The sequence below is a fragment of the Limanda limanda genome, chromosome 9 (assembly GCF_963576545.1).
Source record: "Limanda limanda chromosome 9, fLimLim1.1, whole genome shotgun sequence".
In the NCBI taxonomy this organism is placed as follows: Eukaryota; Metazoa; Chordata; class Actinopteri; order Pleuronectiformes; family Pleuronectidae; genus Limanda; species Limanda limanda.
Genome location: NC_083644.1, coordinates 23,783,870 through 23,803,719, shown reverse-complemented (window position 1 = coordinate 23,803,719; position 19,850 = coordinate 23,783,870). Strand labels below are relative to the sequence as shown.

Sequence of the window (19,850 nt, the reverse complement as noted above, 5' to 3'; positions counted from 1 at the left end):
AGTTAGTCTCCTGCGATGGTGCACACACAGACAGTAAAGTATTGAGAGAGGTGGAAAAGAAGAGATTTACAGGATTTAAACTCCTAAATATGTAATTTATAAATGCTGAATAGATAAATTTCATTGTTGTTTTGTTTTTTACTCGGTCTTGTATGAATAAAAATAAGTTCTGACAAACTCATTCAAATACTATTTCAATATGTTTTCCATAACTATCAGTCAGGATGACAAAAAGAGACAAGTCTACGTGTCTTTCTCTGCTCTTCATCAGCAGCTAATGTACATTCATCAGACAGGGCCAGGCTGCAGAGCAAACCTGGAAATTAGCTAATGTCTCAGTGGACCTGTTCATCATCCTCTGCCCACCCTAATGCCAAATAAATCTCCCAAGAGGTTATTGCTTCCCTCTCCCCCTCACTGCTTGATTTTATCTCTAAGTACTTGTTACCCATTGCAGAGCAGAGGATACCATCCCCTGGGAGAGTTCATTCACTGTCGTTCTCTCATCTAAACTGCGGTTATTTAAAAAGACCCACTTTCAGATTCTGAGTTTTTATTGGCATTTGAGGAGAAAGCATCGCAAACATTAAAGTGTATTTGGGAGTTGACCATTCAGAGATGGCTGCACTGATAAACAGCCCACACACAACTTTAATTAACTTCTAGTTCAGTTATCTATGTCCCTAAAGTTAATGAGCTGTCCCCATTTACTGAATGACCAGTCAAAGCCTTGCCCCTGCTCAGTGGCACTGTAGGCAGGTGCAGAATTATAGGCTCCAACACAATTAGCATTGTATAATAAAGGAAGTAATGATATCCAGCTTCATTGCCTATATTAAAAATTTCTAAAGGGCAAAGTAAACACATGGAAAACCATTGAAAAGCCAATTGTCTTTACAGCGCATTTCCCAGGATTGTCTTCATAGACCGGCACAAGCAATGCTACAACACATCACTTTTCCTGATCAAGAAATATGCATCGCCCATCCCTTTGGTGTTTCATTGCCAGGTACAACAATTTCCTGTCTAAGCCGTAGAACTTTCATACACATAGAGGACACTGATGATGATGTCACTTTAGAAAGACAACCAGATTTAAGTGTTTATGGTAAAACAGGCCAGTGCCGGTGTTGATGTGCTGTAAACAAAATGATCCCAGCAGTGGAACGTATACGTTACATCCTGCTTCTGCCCGCTGCGCCGGCCCTCACCTGACCACTTCTACAGTGGTTTGAATGCGTCTAATTGGAGAATTCCCTGCTTCGTTGTTAATGTGTGAAAGGTAAACTCCGGAAAAAGTCGGTACTCAATTGTAAGAATATTCTCCGAAGTTCATGCCTATAAACAGCTTCAAACTGGATGTGGGTGTTGGTACAAATCTGCCCTTCAATGCTTATTGCAGATTTCTCTTACCCTTCCACTCCCAGCATGTTACTGTTTTTTAATATGCCCTTTCAATACATGAACAAAAACAACCCCCAAGCTAAAAATGGGAAGTATTGATGAAGATTTGGATCGTGCAATCATGCAACAGACAAACGTCTTGTTCTGTTTTTGTAGGGAATTAGCCATTTTAGAGAGTGAAAATACCAACACTGTTTTGCAGGGGTCATGCATTCTGTTATTTTCAGTTTGCAAGGTGTGTAAGTCAGACCATTGTCCACAGCATTGACACAGCATAAGTCATTTGAATTGGGTGAAATAACCCCGTTAGTTGCTCTACACTGATGTGCACCACTGTGACAGGCATCTTTATAAATCTATGACACAAATGTATTTGGGAAAATAATAATTAATCACCACGCATTGACTTATGTTCCACTTCACCTGACTCTTCTTTCAATGGCACACTGTGCTCTTATGAAGGAAAGTAGGGGGGCGTATATAACATGTCCTTGAGTGTCATTTCCACATGGTAGATTAAAAGGTGGAAATCCTGCTGATCTTTTTTTCTGTCAGTGCATTGCACAACTTGTTTTTCTATAGGTGCTCCTGCTGGTCGTCTTTGTGTAATAGTACAGCTGGACATGGCATTCTTTATAGCTTTTAAGGGGCCGATAATCTAAAGAGACACAAGGTGAGGAGAATCAATTCAAACCTAATCTGTGCATGAAGATAGACAATGCTCTCAGTGAATTTGATCAAAGTCTTTGTGGGCCCATCCACTAAACGGACCCTCACATTCTTAATTTTCATTGCACTGTATGAATGTCAGTCTGCTTCCTGCTGAGCATTATTACCGATGCAATTAGTTGCATATCAGTCTAATTCATATGAAAGGGGATTACGTAGCAGTGGACCTTTTTATAATGGAGAATGTGCTGTACTGAAATTAAAATGAAACCTTTTTAGCACTGGTGATATTCTCTTTTGAAAACAGTGTGATGAACTGGTTTATCTTTCCAATGGGATCACAAAAGTATCGTGTTTTTCTCTTCTCCTCTTTGTCTGTTTTTAACATAATGACTGCTGTGAAACTCTGTTATTGGAAGACCTTATCTTCACTTATTGGTTTACTTTTAGAGAGGGAATTGATTCAAACTCTTTGAAACTCCTGTGGTCGTTATTGATCTCTAGTCATTAAGCCTCCATTGAGTGGTACCAGCAGGCTGTCTGCATATAAGCACAAGAAGAGGTGTGAGAAGCAGAGCCGTGGTGAGTCGAGGACAAACCTGCAGGGCTGATTCGCTGCACTAAATGTCTTCCATTGGTGGCAGCTTCCGAGGTCAAAGCACATCCTGCTGCAGGAGCTGACGTTGGTACTTGACAGGTTACATACATTAGCTGGTTAGCTCTGTCCCATCTGCTGGTTATGTGGCGTGAAGCGGTCGCTGATTAAGACTCGATTTACAGAAACGTACAAATGAGTTATCACAAAATGTTTTAGAATGATTTGACGTTCAAATCTTTGAAGCGTCTTAATTTCACTGCTTTATAGAGTCTATTTGTTCACCAGGTGTTGTGACGAATATAGTGCATTAGAAAAGCTGCATCAGCAGGGACTCTGCAGAAGTGTTCTCTAGTGTGCCATCTGTTAGCACGTGAACTCAATGCTGAAATGGAAGCTGGCAGGTGGAAAAATTCTCGCTATGGATTTAATCGGCCGAGACACAAAGACTCCAAAGACAGGTAATGTAAAATGATGGAGGAGCTCTTTGCTATGCAAATGTAAATGCTCATGGCAGCACTATGTCACATCTGCCACTTAGCTGGCTAAAAAGTTCAAGCTTTAAGTGACACTCTTACACTGAGCATGACATCCTGAAGAGCAGCAGAGTTGGGGAAAGCCAGGGGGGTTCCACCAAGAGAGAAGCAGTCTGAACCAGGAGGAAGAATCCCATTCAATCCAACAGCCTCACATATGAGCTGTGTGTACTGGTGTATGTTGATGTGTTGCTGTAGGTTATGAAATCAAGATGAAAGATTGCATGTGACACCTTTTTCCTCAGGATCTTTCTTGTGGAGGTGATCGTGAGGAATTTGTGTAATTATCTGACTCAGCGCCTCTGGCAGCTAAAAGCAGGGGACACAAAGTATTGACTTTGTCAAAGTAGGGGGAGTAAAATGAGTCACCTTGAATAAAATGGACTGTTGTCAGCTGTAAACGTTTGCAATCCTTATCTGTATCTCTAGGGATGGGCACCAAAATACTGTGTCAATCAGGCAGCGGTTCATATACAGCCTTAGGGCGTTAGGGCCGCTTTGTGATTGCTGAATCACAATGCAGATTGCATTGCCTGAGCTTAGTACTGAAATTGTTGTCCTGCTTACAGGCAACATAAATAGTAGTGTTACACTTAACACTTCACTGGCATCACACTCTCTACATGGCTTTGGCAGCACATAACCATAGCCTACAGTTAGCTAATAGCTACCTCAAACTCGAGTTGGCATGGCAACAAATGCCTCAAGCTAAACAGTCCAGAGTGTGGCTGTATTTCATGTCAAAGACTTCCAGTCATTGATTTGACACATGGTTATGTTCATTTCCCTGATTACAGACATGTGTAGTGTAAAGAAATCAGCCCAGTGAATGTAACTGACCTGTATTTCTGTATTCAGCACTGAAACTGTTTTTACAGTATTGTAGCTGGGTTAGGTTTTATTTTGTATCTGCTTTTATTGTGTGAAATTGTTAATAGTTTTGCACTTATTTATATTTGTATATATAATATACTATATATTTAAGTTAAGTAAACTTTGAACTGTCAACAGTTAAATAAAAAAATAAGTTTTTCTTTTCAAACTAAAACGTATCAGTGATAGAAATGTATTGATTTTGCACCAGTATTGGAAAAAAGATTCACATACTAAACTGACTTTATGTTGATCTAAGCTTAAACCCCATCCTCCACCCAGAGGGGTGAAACATTGAGTCCCTGTTTTGCTTATAGCTGCACTAAATTATATTTCCATGTTAATCAGACGAAAAGAAATACAACATGTAATATATTCTCTGGACCCCAAGCAGTTTCTTGGCATTTTTCCTTTTGCTCCTGTCACATTATAACTCATATTTTCACTGCAATATATACATGTGTGTGTGTGTGTGTCAGTGTGTGTTTGTGTCAGTGAGTGTGTATACAAAATAACTCAACAATTCATCAATACATTTTCATCCAACTTGCTGGGAATATTACTTGGGAGAGTATCTTCTGATGATCAGTTAAGAGCTGATCAGCCGAAGGTCAAGGTGGAGAAAATAAATTGCCTGAAAAACCCATTTTCAAAATACCTCTGTTAAAGCTAATATTGATCAGAAAATGATTCCGCATCTTGTGACATTATACATGTGACGTCATGAAGAAGTCACACAAAAGTCTGAAAATATATGGTTCAGAAATACATTTTTCAAGGTATTTCTGCTTCCCATTAGACTAAACACACGACCCTACGCTTATACATATACATACATAAATCACAACAACAAGGTCAAAAATTATATATAGTAACGCATTCACTTTAACTGGACACGATCTACAGCCTTTTTAGATTAACGCATCATTCCTCACCATGTGATATTAATGATATCTTTTAATTTACAATTAGATTCCCCGAAGATTGTTTCACTCACTTCTCAAAAGATTCTGTACAATTAAGTCACTGATTTGCTTTCACTTTGCCTCTCATTGGTTCACAAAAGACAGCGCTATGGTATCTAAATGTGACTTAATAATTCTTTGGCTCTTTTCTCCACAGTTAAACCAACTGTCATAGATGTCGACATATTTGTGAACAGCATTGGACCAGTGTCATCAATAAATATGGTAAGTGGACCTGAGCTATAACTGTTGCTCATGAGTTGAGCAAAGTGACGTGTGGTGCAATGGTGGGAACAGAGATTATGTTTACAATATTCCAATGTTAACCAGATTACGACGAGAGTCTGAATAAGACACTGTCATTTAGACAGTATTTTCTGATTATTTAACCTGAATAAAGTCACACTCAGATGAATCAATAACTGATTCATGCATGTGGAGTATTGGCACCGTAGTAACATTGTATAGACATATATACGTCTCAATCACATTCTAACGTCTGATTGGAGTTTTCACAGCATTCTGCAGCATCGACGTACAGTACATCAGTTACAGACTGCTTGATGACACAGTGTAAACAAGATGGAAAAATAAAAAAGGAGTTGTAGCTGTTGCACAATTAAAAAGAATGGTAGACAGTAACATCGTACTTTACTTAGTTTGGAGGGACCGTGGCTCTGGGCTTGGAGGATAACGGACATTTCGAGTCAAATTTAAATGTCGGGGCTGACGGACACTTGGATGACGCCACAGGAGTAATAGCTGTGTTAATGATAGTTTAAACAAGCTGCTCACAGGTTTAGATATTAACTGAGTTGTGTTAGTCTGCCGCTATAAATGGTGTATAAATCTGAAATTGAGAGATGTTATGCTGTTGAGACATTACTGTGTTTATCAGGGGCTGGCGAGGGTTGTCTCCCAGAGGCGTGACTTTATCCTCCCTTTTTAAATCACAGCTTACAAGACTTTTTGAGCCTGTAGAGAGACAGGCTTTAACTTTGAGGCTCAGGGGAGGGAAGGAAGGAAAGTGGGAGATAAGAGGGAGCGTACTGACTGGAAGAGGAGGGTGAGAGGCAGGATTTTCCTTGATACGTAGAGTTGAGTTTACATAAACAGTTGTCAAGTAATGGAGGGTTATGGGTTTTTGAAAAGCTTACATTACATGTCATTTAGCTGACGCTTTTGTCCAAAGCGACTTACATTTTTAGTACACTCAACATTTATGAGGGGCCATTTAGGGGTTCAGTATCTTGCCAAGGACACTTCGGCGTGCAGATGGGGAAGAGTGGGGATTGAACCGGCAACCTTCTTGTTGGTGAATGCCCACTTTATCCCCTAGGCCACACCGCCCCTAGGCCACACCGTATCGATGGTCAGATGAACGGGCTGAGAGAGATCTTTAATTAAGAGGAAAAACAGATTTAACATCAGATTGAAAGAACTGCAGAGCAAAACAGACAAGACACTTGAGACATTTTTAGACAGTGGAGGTTCTCCAGAGAATTGGGTCTGGACTTTGTCTGCAGTTTGTCTTTCCCCCATGGACAATGCATGCTCAGATGTATTCACAACAACAATTAAGTCTTACTCAAACATTTGCTTTTTCACACATACACATCCTCCGAAGAATCTGAATAGAAACTCCGGTGTCCAGTGTATGTCTGAAAGCAGCTTTATTGGAGAGCCCACCTCACCAAGAACACTGGTGGTGATACTGTGGTACGAGTATGATGATGACTACAATTATTTTTATCTTTGAATGATAAGATTCTAATCACTTCTGTCATAATAATTATCTATACAGGATAATGTCCCAGAGGACCAACAAACATATTGGAGAAAGTCTGAGTTATGACACTAGAAATGAGAGTCACTTAAAGACCTTCTGTTTGCTGTGTTACTGTCGACCCCTCTGCTCCACTGCTAAATCAAGACACAGAGTGGTGGTTATAATGGCTCTCTTCCTTAGCTTGCACTCTGCAAAACAGTTTCTCTTAGTTAAATGATTTAGAGCTGATACTATGTGATAATTGGTATTTAAATTTAGTCAATGAAAAGAGCAGCATTACATATTATCTAAACTTAAGTATACTGCGTAAGTAAAGTAAATATATTTGGGTTTAGGTGAGATACATCGAATGCTTTTTGTGGCAGAAGCCTCTTCTTGCTTCTCAACTTACATCATATTATTCTTTATTTGTACAACAAAGACATTGTGGGAAATAACAGGAATACTTATAGAATATGTAGAATAACTTAATCGTTAAACAGATGTGTTTCAGATCAAATCAGCAGAAAGGCCCTGCTAAACTACACTGGCATTATCAGTCATTTTGGATGATTCAATTTCAAGTCTAAGTTGGACTTGAAATGTTACACTGTCGAGATGTGTGAGTGTGTGTGTTTTCTACCTGGTCTGGAGCCACTTCTTGCAGAACACCTGCTGGTTGTATAAGCTGAACTCAGCATTGGGTCTGAGTGTCTGAAAAAGGAATAAGCTGTCCTTGCACAGGTCTGTGTGACCTTCCAACAAACAGCAAGTCACTGACAATACAATGGTTGTGAATACATCTATTTTCTTGACACAGTAAGATGACACTTCAAATGTGCATATTCTAATCACAGGTTGAAACATTTTACATCTCTGCTACTTGTGTAATTTATAAAATTGTGCAGTCCCTGTCATTTTTTAATCTTGTCATATCAGCCTTCTATGGGACATCGTATTGAAAAGTTAAATCATGTTCTGTATGATGGTATTTCTGAAATATTCAGCACCCATGCAAATATAACAGCCTGTTACTATGTGTAATGTGAAACAGCACTGCTGCATTCTCCTGCATCTCCAGTGCTACAATGACAAGTATGTTAACATCCCCTCTTTACCGTGTGACTAGCTCATTTGAAACCCTATTGTCAGAAGGAGTTATACACAGTGCCATCAGTTGTCATACTTGTATTGTTTCTAATTACAATGCAGGGTATAATTCAGGGTGTCATGACTTCTCCAAGAGACAGATGGTGACTAATTTCCTTCTCATGAGAGGAAAATTAGGCACGTTTTTACATCAAAGTACAATCAAAGAAAACAAAAATCAAGATCTATAGAGATTTTTTGGAATTAGTAGACTTATGTATTCTGAAGTTTTTCAAAGTATGTTATCTTACTAATAAACGTTTAGGCAACAAAGCTACTTTGTTAGGGTTTTGCGAAAACAAGTTTATGGTTAGGTCCAGCATAAATATTGAAAAAGTGCATAGATGAAGGGTTTCACCCAGAAAAATTGCTAAGCCTGGTGGTAGGGCTGCTAGAAGGCACCTGCGGGGGGGGGGGGGGTGTTGAGTCTTATACTCTAAACATGTTGCACTTTGTTTAATATGCACACCTAACTTTTTTTATTTTGATAAGGGGTTAAATAGATACTTTGATATCTTTTTGAGTTGCACTGCTGACTTAACTTATAAGCCCTCTTTTTTATTTATTTTTATCACGTTGGAGTTGCTAGTTTAAACCTACAGTTTTGCACTTTAATATTTGAGCCTTTGTTTACATTTTGTTTTGTGCTGCATTATATGGTGACATAGATTGTTGTTATCAAAATAAGATTAACTGAATTAAAATGGTCAATTTGATTTTTTGGGAGGAAAATTAATCGTTTAGATTAATCGATAAAATAGTCGTCAGATTAATCGATAGAAAAATAGTCGTTAGTGGCAGCCCTACTTAATATTAAAAAAAATTCAAGTTTGCTGTGAAGATAGCAGTCAGGCCTCTTATTTCAGAAACAATGAACCGTAACAGTTTGGTTACCAATAAAAGATAAGCGTACTACTTCTTTGCTTTCAGCCAGCTACTCAAACAGACAAGCAACAAAATAACAAACAAACAAAATACACAGGCAAGTGTCGGCCTACTTTGAAATAAATTAAACACAGAACTTTGTAGGGCTATTTGAGTCCTCCTCATATTTGTGGAAAATGTATGAAATAAGAAGTACCCTATTTTTAAATAAATAAAACCAAATAGCTGCAGTCTAATCGTGTAACGGACTAGGTTTATGTTTATGTTCGGTTTTGACTTATGTTCAGTAAAACACTGTGTTGAAGGAGCGTTCTGATGTCTGAGGATCAGTGAAGGCGACGTATGTTCAGTAAAACACTGTGTTAAAGGAGCATTCTGTTGTCCGAGGGTCAGTGAAGGCGTCTGGGTGGGACATGTGACTGTTTGGACCAATAGGATGGTTGCTTGGGGATCGGGGCCATGTCTGTGATCGGGGCTCAATGAGGAAGTGAAGTGTTGTTGATGTGCGCGAGTGACGGATGTTTTTTTTTTTTTTAAATAAAAAAAACATGCGACGCTTAGCCTGGCGGGGGGGGGGGGGGGGGGAGTAAGGCCTGGCGGCCCGCCAGGCCTATACAGCACTGGGGTAAACCCTGCATAGATGACAACGAATTTAGCTCACATGGTAAGAATGGAGCATGTTCATTGGCACACTGTTTGGTTACACGCATTGTTATGTTGCTTATTTGTAGTTTTTCCTTTCTGATTGTTTGTCGTTGGCACTTGCTGCTGAGTGAGGCTCAGGCAGCAAAGCCACTTGGTTAGTTCTTGCCAAAACAACAATGCTTAGTTTAAGTATAAACAGTGACAAAGTGCATAAATGAAGCAAGATACTTTCACTCAGACGACATGTCCAATTCTTATAAGATGACACTGGGACAGAATTTGCAATTTTCCATAAACATGTACCATGTGTACAAGGACTCACACTTCAAGTTAGCAGTGTGTCTTGGTTGAAAATATATGTTTTCCATACAGCTGCAACAATATCTAAACAAATACAGTGCTGCAGGCGTCATATATTGTAGTTGTCCAAACTGTGAATTAACATCTGTTTGATTCCCAACATACTACTAGTAGCTGTTTACATGCAGATGCAGTCATGTTAGCTATCCAGAGATAACAGGCTATCACAAGTGTGTGCAAAAACGTTCTAGGTGCATATTTGACTGTGATCCGTCGTTTTTTTACGCTTGCTGTGACCATCCGTTATTTTGTCAACTACCTTCCATCCATTCGTCTCTCATTTTTTCTTCTACAGACTCACTTATGATGAACCACAGCATGAGTGACTCATTCATGTTGGGACATGGTTTTTATGCAAAAAGGCAGGTCTCTCTTTCAGGCCTGTATTCGAAGTAAAAACCTGAAAGCACATGTCCTTTGTCCTGACAAGCCGCATGGGCTGGAGAATACTCAATCTCCCAGAGTGCAACATGTTCTCTTTGTCCTGAGAAGGTCAAATAACTCAAACTCCCAGGAGGCAACATGTCCCCTTTGTTTCAGCATCTTCGCACATAGGTGCGAATATCTACCAGGGTCAACTCCAATTGGTCAGTCTGGTCCCATGACCAAGGGGCAACCGGGTCTATAAAAGATCAAGGCTCCCCCAGAGTCATCCTCTCTTTCTCCAATCCCTCGGAGGGCCGAAGGCTGCTCCAGCAGCGCTCTTCTCCACCGACCACCACTGAGGACAGCAGGCCGCTGGCCTTTCCTCCTGCATCGGCGAGTGGAGGAACCGGATTCCTCCAGCTCCAATCTTCTCTTTCCAACAACTGGAGGTCAAAGGTCGAGCTTCCAGCTCATCTTCTCGAGAAAACCTCCACGCATCCCAAGCTTCTTCTAAACTCCTTGCAGCGACTCGGTGTCCTGCAGGTAAGAACTAAAGATTCAATAAGCAACTGAACTGCACAGCTCAACAGAACCGCGGAAGCAGAGACCACACGAACCAGAGACTTCAAAAGCCAGAACTGCTAACCGAACTGCACAGCAACTTTCTCCCTGTCCTTGTACTGGTAACCTAATCTGGGCTTAATAATTTTACTAGGCTAAGCAAGACTGTTTATTTGATTCTGTGTGGTGTTTATAAGTTTGATATATGTGGTGATATTGTGTTACAAGTTAAATCAAGGTTAATGTGAGTTGGGCTCTACAAAGACCCTGCCATTTTTCTGATTAGCATTTTCACAGACCCCGCATATCTCTTCACCTACTTAGCTACGTCCCCCGACCAGAAGGAGGGGGGGGGCCTGCTATCTTAGAGATCTTAAAAGACCACAGGAAGGTGTGACTCTCTTTGTTAGCCACCAGAGAGACCCTCACACACACACACACACACACATCTTTGTTAGTTAGCACATATTGTTAGTGACTTGTGTTTCAATACTTTATTATGTTAATAATAAATGTTTTCTTTTAACCTTGTCCTGTCATTAATGTTGCATAAGTGAAGTTTGCCAACCTCTACACTGTCAAGAACTCTATAAACCTTAATTGTTCACTATATAATCTTTAATAGTAAATATTGAGATTTCTAAGTGAACTAGATCTAAATGAGACTGATCTTAATCAATAAATTGGCTATCTTTTCCCTTCTATGAAGGGTGGTGCCCCGCGAGAACTTAGTCAAACTAAAGTTATGATTTAATATTAATATTTTATATATTAATGTTTAATTTTTCTATTTTTGATAACCAAATTTATTGAACGCCTAAAGGCACACTAGCTTATGGTATCATTCCTAACCATTATTGCACAACATTCAGAAGAAGCAACAAACAATATGTTAAGTTGGAGAAGGCAGCATCTTTGTAATTATACAGGAGCTATTTTTACACTGAGGTCATGCAGTGTCAAAGGCAACCTTGTGCAATCTAGATTTTCTTTCCAAAACAAAAGCCGACGCCAGTGGGATCCCCAATGCTATTGTCATCTGTGGATAGAGCCACTCACTCAAAGTCTATCACACACCGGATACCCAGAGAAATACAGTTTTCATGCCAGTTCATTCCCAACTGAATAAGTGAGCTGCTGGCAGGGCTGAAGTAACATCCCTGGTACAGTGGCTTTCTTTTGGCTCCAAGCACAATATTATTTTGCAATGTGCCTGCAATTTGCAGCTCACTAATTGTTTGGCTCATACCTGCTGTGAAATGAGATGGGCATGATATTTTGTATTATCTTCAAAGTCAGCTGGTCCAACTTAGTTATTGGATGACTCAAAAAGCGTATTTCACTCAATAAACCGCAGTGGTGCATCTAATTCTTATTTCTTTTTTGTTCTTTTTTTCTAGCTGGAAGACTTTGGTAATGAAGTCACTAGCATGAGGATCATTTAATGAGGCTCTTGGTAACGCCACAAACACAACAGATCTCAGTGGAATATTAATATGCTTCCAGTGCCGTTCAATCAGAATGTAATGAACGATCAAAATAGATCTTTCCTGTTACACCTGTGCTCACAACTTTCATGACACCAGTGTGAACACACTACGAGCTCCCTCTGTGTCTTTTCTAGTGCTAGGACAGACGGTCCCTAAATTCATTTGAAGAGTAATGAAAGGTTTGGATTCCCATCAAGACATAAGCGATGAATAGACAGCCTGTACTTCTACTATTCTACTTACTACGATCGAAGCCCTTAACTTTTCAGAAGGGGTAATTTTTGAAGCAGAGACTGGATGTAGTAACAACAAAAAGGAACAATTCACATGACAGAGTGCATTAGATTCGGCATTTAGCAAATAATTGGATGAAGGGCCATGATACAGTGTATTATGTTCCTTTTAGCAGGCACCTAAAATGTTTTATTTTTACCTATTGAGTTTCCTGAATTTTTATTGAAATACATCTAGAAATGTAAAAGCATTGACCCTGATCTTTATTGGACTGGTTACCTCAGAACCTATTGCTGAAGTTCGCCACAAAGGAAGTGCATATGTGGTCAGTGAAACCGTGGCTGTTGTTGCACTGCAGCACTTTGAATCAAAGTAGCGATTCCTCCTTCTAACTGTGTCTGTGCACTTGGCAACGAGCAGCAGCTCTCTCCAGGTGGCTGATGAAGTTTTCATTGTTGCAAGTGACCTTAAACTGGGTCTAATGAGGACACAAGGTCCCGGACAAGGGAACATGACAAGATGTCTCAAAGCACAGGACAGATACAGTATGGACTGTATGGCTTTTACTCAAGTGTCTGCCTCACACTGCCGAGCTGGAGCTGCATGCTTTGTCCTAATTTACAGTAGTGCAATGAAGAGAACTGGACTTTTGATCATTAAGTAAGCCCTCTACCTTAAATATGCCCACACATTTAGGCAGGAACATGTTTATTTAACTTATATGTTCAGAAGTTGTGACTATTTCATGTCTGAATAAAAGGAGTTATTTCTACACTGAACAGCAGTGAACAAGGACAGAGGTGGTGGGGGATGCTAATAGGAAAGTAGGAGAAGGAGCAGATAAGGAGATTATAACTTCTCTGTTTATGTATAATAAGACAGGCTGGGGAGTCTGTGGAACTACAGCAGTGGACGGCCCCTGGGTTAAACCTCAGGTCAAAATCTCTGCCAGATCATTCAAAAATGTATTTATTTCTATTTCACCATATTGGACTGACATTCACTGGTGCCGATTTCCGACATGATAGCAACATTCCTTTCGAGCACAATTGTGTAACCCTTGTTCATTTTGTTGTTGCAATGATTTCTATATTGAGTGGAATTACAGAGCTTTTGTTTTGAAAATTTGTGAACTTGAGACGGAAGATTGTGTGGATTGCTTCACAGATCTCTGAAACGGCTGAGATGCAATACATAAAACAAATAACTTAAGTAAATCCTTCAAACTTGTATATAAGACACACATGTGAACAGTAATACAGCAAATTGAGTTTCATGTTATACAAAACATTGACTATAAAAGTGTGGAGTTTCAGAAGGAAAGCTTCATCCAGCATCCTTCCAAGTAAACAGTCCATCGCAGCAGGCATGTTTAGAACAGGCACTGCACTGAGTGTCTAAGATTTTTCTTAGTGGACCTAAACAGTAAAAATTGTGATCAAGGGTTGCTTAAATATTATGGCAACAAAGCTACATGTGATATAATTGAGTGGATTTTAAATGGTACAAATCTAAACCAGTTTAATTACAATCAATTTGCAATGGAAAACATATTTACATTTACTAATTATCTAAGCAACGTTTATTTATCTATTCGATTATTAATTATCTGGGTCAAATTAATTCACATTTACCATTTATCTGTGTGAAATTAATTTAATTATATTAACTATATGGGTGAATTTCAGTAAGATTTACCAATTATCAGCACTAAATAAATTTACAGTCCCTTATTATCAGGGTGAAATTGATTTGGATTCACTAAACAGACCTTATTCTATCTTATTTATAAGCACATATACAATACGTATTTGAATTTAACTTTTCAATTGTATCACAGCACTTTAGATTTATTCAATATAATCAGATGCCACTTTGTTGCCGTACTTTTTCTATTAAAAATTAACTCAATGTCATGCCTTGCTGTGTGGTCATAAGATCACAATGACAAAAAGAACAGCAGGTACAACTGCATTGAACAGTGTTGAAGTTGAATTACATTATACTTAATAGAGTAGGAGCTATAAAACAATGGGAAATACATGTTGGGAAGTCGGTAATGCAAAAACCATGTGTTAATTTAGTGAACCGTGATAAAACCCAAAGACCGTCCAATAAGTAAAATTCATAATTTTTCGGCATCTTTAACTTTACTGATAAAATATGAATAAGCTTAGAGAGCGGATTTTATTCAAACAAATGAGTAAAAAGAAAATAATAAATTCCTCCAATGTTGCACTCCAAACTACACTCTTTTTCATCATGTAAAAGTTACTATTATTTATTCTGTCAATATTAGTCAACCCCAGTCACACAGGCCCCTAAAGGAACAGCCTTAGACCATAAATACACCAAAGCTATAGGACAGAAATACTTTTGGCTATACAGTGTGTACCTCTATTCCAAAACACGAGCTTCCCATTTCCCTGGGGTAAAACTGATTCGCACTCCGGTTTGAATAAATTCATCATGTAGGGTCCACTTTCAGTGTGCTGCAGTAGCTTTGATTTTACTGCGAGTATATACAGTACCTCTAACTCAGCAGCCTTAATATAGCAACTCCTCTGAGGGTTTGCAGTGAAAGACCCATTTACTTCACAGCGCCTGTAAGGGCTCAAAGCAGCTGCAGGCAGCAGGGAGTGCGGAAGGGGGTTGGGATCGATAGTCTTTCGGCATTATTTAACGTACACGCTCACGTTGAATTATAGAAGACATTACTAAGCTGGAGATTCAGGTGTGTTTTCTGTAACTCACGATTTCCTAATGTGATTATCCCAGCGCTTTACACTCGTTTATTTGATTTGCAGCACTTTTCCACCTCTGGTCATTAAATCTAACAAAATTGTTCAGGGTTTTTTTTCTTCTCCTTTATTAAAATCAGCTGAGTGCCAAACAATTACAGGTCATGAGCACCTAGTGGCTCTCTTGACTATAGACGTCATTCTAATTAGTGAGCTATTCAAACTGGTGCAGAGACTTTGTAGAAGGTCAACTGTAATTTAGGTAGTGGCAGCATTATGAAAGTTGCAGGACACACTGTATATTTTCACAATATTTACACACAATATTTTGTTATGTTACATATTTATCTGTTTATATATCGTCACCAAAGATGCCTCTAAAGCCCAACTGTGTTGCCCCACTAAAGCCGAGATCACACAACACAACTTTCCAATTTGACAGATAGCTGCACAGTTCACACCACACAACTTCATGATGTGTGATCAGGAGTCGTGAAATCGTTTGAGTTCACACTACACGACTGACTGGCGACGGGGGAGGTCACACACTGCATCTCTGACCAGGAGAAACCCCAGACTGGACCCCAATCTACTTATCGCAAAAACACCAGCAAGAAGAAACACACGTGAATCTGAATGATCAATCTGCTCTTCTGTGTCAACCTGTGAAAGAATGAATAGAGAGCAGCTCCATACAGCTCTCGTTGAATAATTTGGTCCAAGCCAAACTACCGGGCTGAACTTGAAAGGCATTCATTCAAACTGCATTGAGTCTGTGTTACTCTGTCCAACACATGCATGGTTATTACTTTTCAATGCAATTCCCCTGTTTCCAGGCATGTGCCAAAAACATGTGTACCCTCACCACCTTCACCCCATGCTGCGCTCTGATTGGCTGGAGTTGTAAATGTCAATGTCAATGACTCATGAACCTGATAGTAAGTGTGACACTTCAGATCTAATGGATTATGTTTTTTCAACTTTAAATCTCTGTCAACAAAATAGAGTTTCTGCTGGTGTGCAGTTATTGCTGAAAACACATGCACTGCACCCTGGGAGTTTGTGGTCAGCACAATGGTGAGTAAGGCAGATCAGTGAGAGATGCCAGGTTAGGTCTGTGCTCCACATATGGCCCAGTGAACATGTAAAATGATAGATGGTGCCACTGGTGAAAGTGATGAATGGTAGATGGCACACAGAGATGTGCTGCTGAAACACATAATAATTCTACTCACGGTCATTTCAAAGGAAAATCGATTGTAGCAAGTGAATTTTTTCCCTTTTTGTCTGTCTCTTGCTGAGAACACATAACTAAATTATTATGATGTTTTGGAAATGAAACGAAACCAAGTGACACTGCACATTTATCCACTTCCATGTCTTGTGGTTCTCTTATTTTAGGAATACCAAATCGACATCATCTTTGCCCAGACGTGGATTGACAGCCGTCTCAGATACAACAGCACAATGAAGATACTGACTCTAAACAGCAATATGGTCGGACTTATTTGGCTGCCAGACACCATCTTCAGGAACTCCAAGAATGCGGATTCCCACTGGATTACGATGCCTAACCAGCTGCTCAGAATATGGAATGATGGGAAAATACTTTACACCTTAAGGTAAACACACACATTAAGAGATAAATCAAGCTAAACCTTTCACCATTTAGGGACAGGGATTAAAAATGTATAGACATATATTGAGAGTTCGACCTTAATTATACAGGATGTCTTATCACCAGTTCTTCTGTGTGCTCCGGCAGTCTGTCAGGGAAAATACCAGCAAAATAATTAACACTGTAATCTGCGGCTGTGAATATTTGTTGCACCCATAAACTAGTTAATTACATATACCTGAACCTTGCCATGTCATCAGTGACGTTTCAAACAGTATCATCAAATATAGGGGATTAAGTTTATTGTAAAGCTGCAACATTTACGTGATGCATATATGCATTTAACATTTTTCTGTAAGCAAAAATGCCAAATGTTCTCTTGTTTCAACAATCCAGATTTCCGGGGGAAAGTGCCACGTGATCTTATTGTTTATAGAAAAAACAATTAATAGATTCATCTCTTTATTATGATTAATCAATAATGGAAAGTGATCATATTGAAATACTCAGTTATTAATGTGCCTGTGATTGGCATTTCACAGATACAGTAGCTGAAACTGGCTGACCACCTAATCAAATATTATTTAATTACTAGATGTCTCTCACCTGACTTTTCCATCAGCAGCCTTTTATATGACCCTTGTGTAACTCACTGCAGAATCAGATTTTCCAAATAGAGGCTTACGTATTGGAAAGCCGGTAGGCACCATTTTGGGGCATACACTTTGGGGTGTTTATTCACCTATTGTGTCAAGATAGTCGACATTATCCAAATTAGTTGCTTACACAGTGGTAGAGTTAGGGGCTATTATAGAATGAGAGAATACTGAGAATGGAAATAATTACCTTTTTATATTGGATCATTTTAAACCTGGCTCAATTAACATGTAGTTTGAGGAAAAAAATCTCTATTTATACATTTAGTCTAATTTATGGGTTATTACATATTGTGTTAGCTGAAATCATCATTAGCATTTCTTAACATTGTTCCTGTAATGCAGTTCACAAATCCCCAATTTCTGTGCAGTGTGACAATTTACACGACCTGTTTGGAACCAATAATGTTTATCAATAAACCAATTTGTGAAACAATCTGTGATGCTACCTTTTCCCAAAAAGAACACCACAAAGCAATTAGCCCCTGTTATTAGCAATTACCGCACAAACTGCAGTTAATTTCCAACACCAATTTACTCAGGCAGCCACCCTTGTGCCTTAAAGCACTCTTTGTAATTGTAGCACTCCACTTTGATATAAAGGGCTCTTTCACTTATAATCATCTTTCTGGCATTTTCATAACATTTGAATGTTAATACAGGAATTACAGTATCTATGGGATGTGGTTTTACTTCCTCTCTCAATTGTCCCTAAAATGAACCTTCCCAAAAACTTCCTTCTAAAACTCTAAATAATTTACTGGATTATATACTAGATCACAATTAAGGTGCTGATTTACAGCATTATGACCTTATCAAAAGCGTCACACCATCTGAGAACATATAGGTAAAACAACAGTGGTAGTCTGATCTAAACTGGGTTTAAACATTATGTACAGTGACCAAGATGTCTCACAAGCGCATTTTCAGAAAACATGAATGCAAAAGTGACAAAACAAATACAAAAGCCACACAACGGGAACACAAACACAAAGGAAGTGAGTAACAACGGATCTTGACAGTGGGAGCCAGCTGCCGCTTGAAATGTGATCCCTGTCTATTGAGGTGTTACGGTAGAGGTGCTTGTTGCACCCAAAAAGATTTAGTAAAATCTTTTGTTTTCTCCCTTTTTGGCGACTCCACCTTAACACATGGTATAGACAAATTCATTATAAGTAGCGGCTTGCTTGTCCATGTTTTCACCGATGATGACTTACATGACCGCAGTAAGTTATTTAGCTTGTTGCATTTCACTTACTTTAACTGTGGTTGGGTTTTTGTGAGTCGCTTTTGTAGTTGTGTTGTGGCTTTGGCATTTGGGTTTTCCTTTAATTTGCTTGTGTGAGACGTCTCAGCCAGCGAAGTTATGCACTTTCAGGAAATACATTTTTTACTTTATTCCAAAAACATTCATTAATCCATCATCATTCTTTGTTTTCCTTGGCTTCTCACCCAAGAATATTCCTCCATATATCTCTGAATCCCAGAAAGAAGCTTCAGTCTTTGCCAACATACAGTACTTGCCTATGATTCTCACAGCCTAGAGGTCTACCCAACCTCATTCTCATATAAACATGAAGAGAGGTTTAATGAGTTGCAAGCATCTTGACAGGAGTAAATATACACAACAGGAGCGGATAGAAACTATAATTCAGGGTGGAAATTTGACTCCATCCCTGGCCATCCTCCCACAAACCAAGAGACTAAGAGTCCTAGAGACTGTTCATTTTGTATTTCTTGATGTAGACGACTATGACCACTATGTTCACCTGGCAAGAAAGTCCACCAGATAACAAAATATATTTTAGAAAATGTAATCAACCAACAAATGTAAAAAAAATATCCATGACAAACTAATTGTAGAAAGAGAGACCTGGCATTAGCTGCACTCCTGCATTCCAGCAGAGCAGCCGACATGGTAGGTTAACAGGTAAGCTAAGAGTTGTGCCTTTGCCAAGAGGTCCATCAATCATGATAGTAATATAATTACATTTTTAATTCGTCAATTTTTTTGCTGTAATTTTCTTTTTTTCGGTACCGTCTCATCCACTTGAGGAGTGGGAGGGGGGATGTTCAACCTTTGCAACTATTATCTCTTATTCCATGAAAAACTATTTATGAAAAAAATGTAGTAACTCCAGATTCTTAATCGCTACTGTTAGTAAAATACTGATGCATTGAAGATGTGGAGTATTACACAATCTGTGATGCATCGTGTTGGGCCCAGGGAAATGTAACAATTCATATAGAGCTAGTCGAGTCACAAACAAAGCCCAGCTACATTCTTTTCTCATGCAGTCCTATTGATGTTGACTATTCAGGAGCGTCCACACTT

The 19,850-nt window shown here is 39.1% G+C and overlaps 1 protein-coding gene across 1 annotated transcript in view; it reads left to right on the top strand.

Moving 5' to 3' along the window:
• LOC133010695 (gamma-aminobutyric acid receptor subunit gamma-3) overlaps positions 1 to 19,850 on the top strand; it is a 52,060-nt gene that overhangs the window by 11,640 nt on the left and 20,570 nt on the right. Inside the window, exons 3-4 of the mRNA XM_061078308.1 lie at positions 5,200 to 5,267; positions 16,643 to 16,863. Of these exons, the coding sequence (XP_060934291.1) occupies positions 5,200 to 5,267; positions 16,643 to 16,863 (289 nt within the window). The remainder of the gene's footprint in view (positions 1 to 5,199; positions 5,268 to 16,642; positions 16,864 to 19,850) is intronic.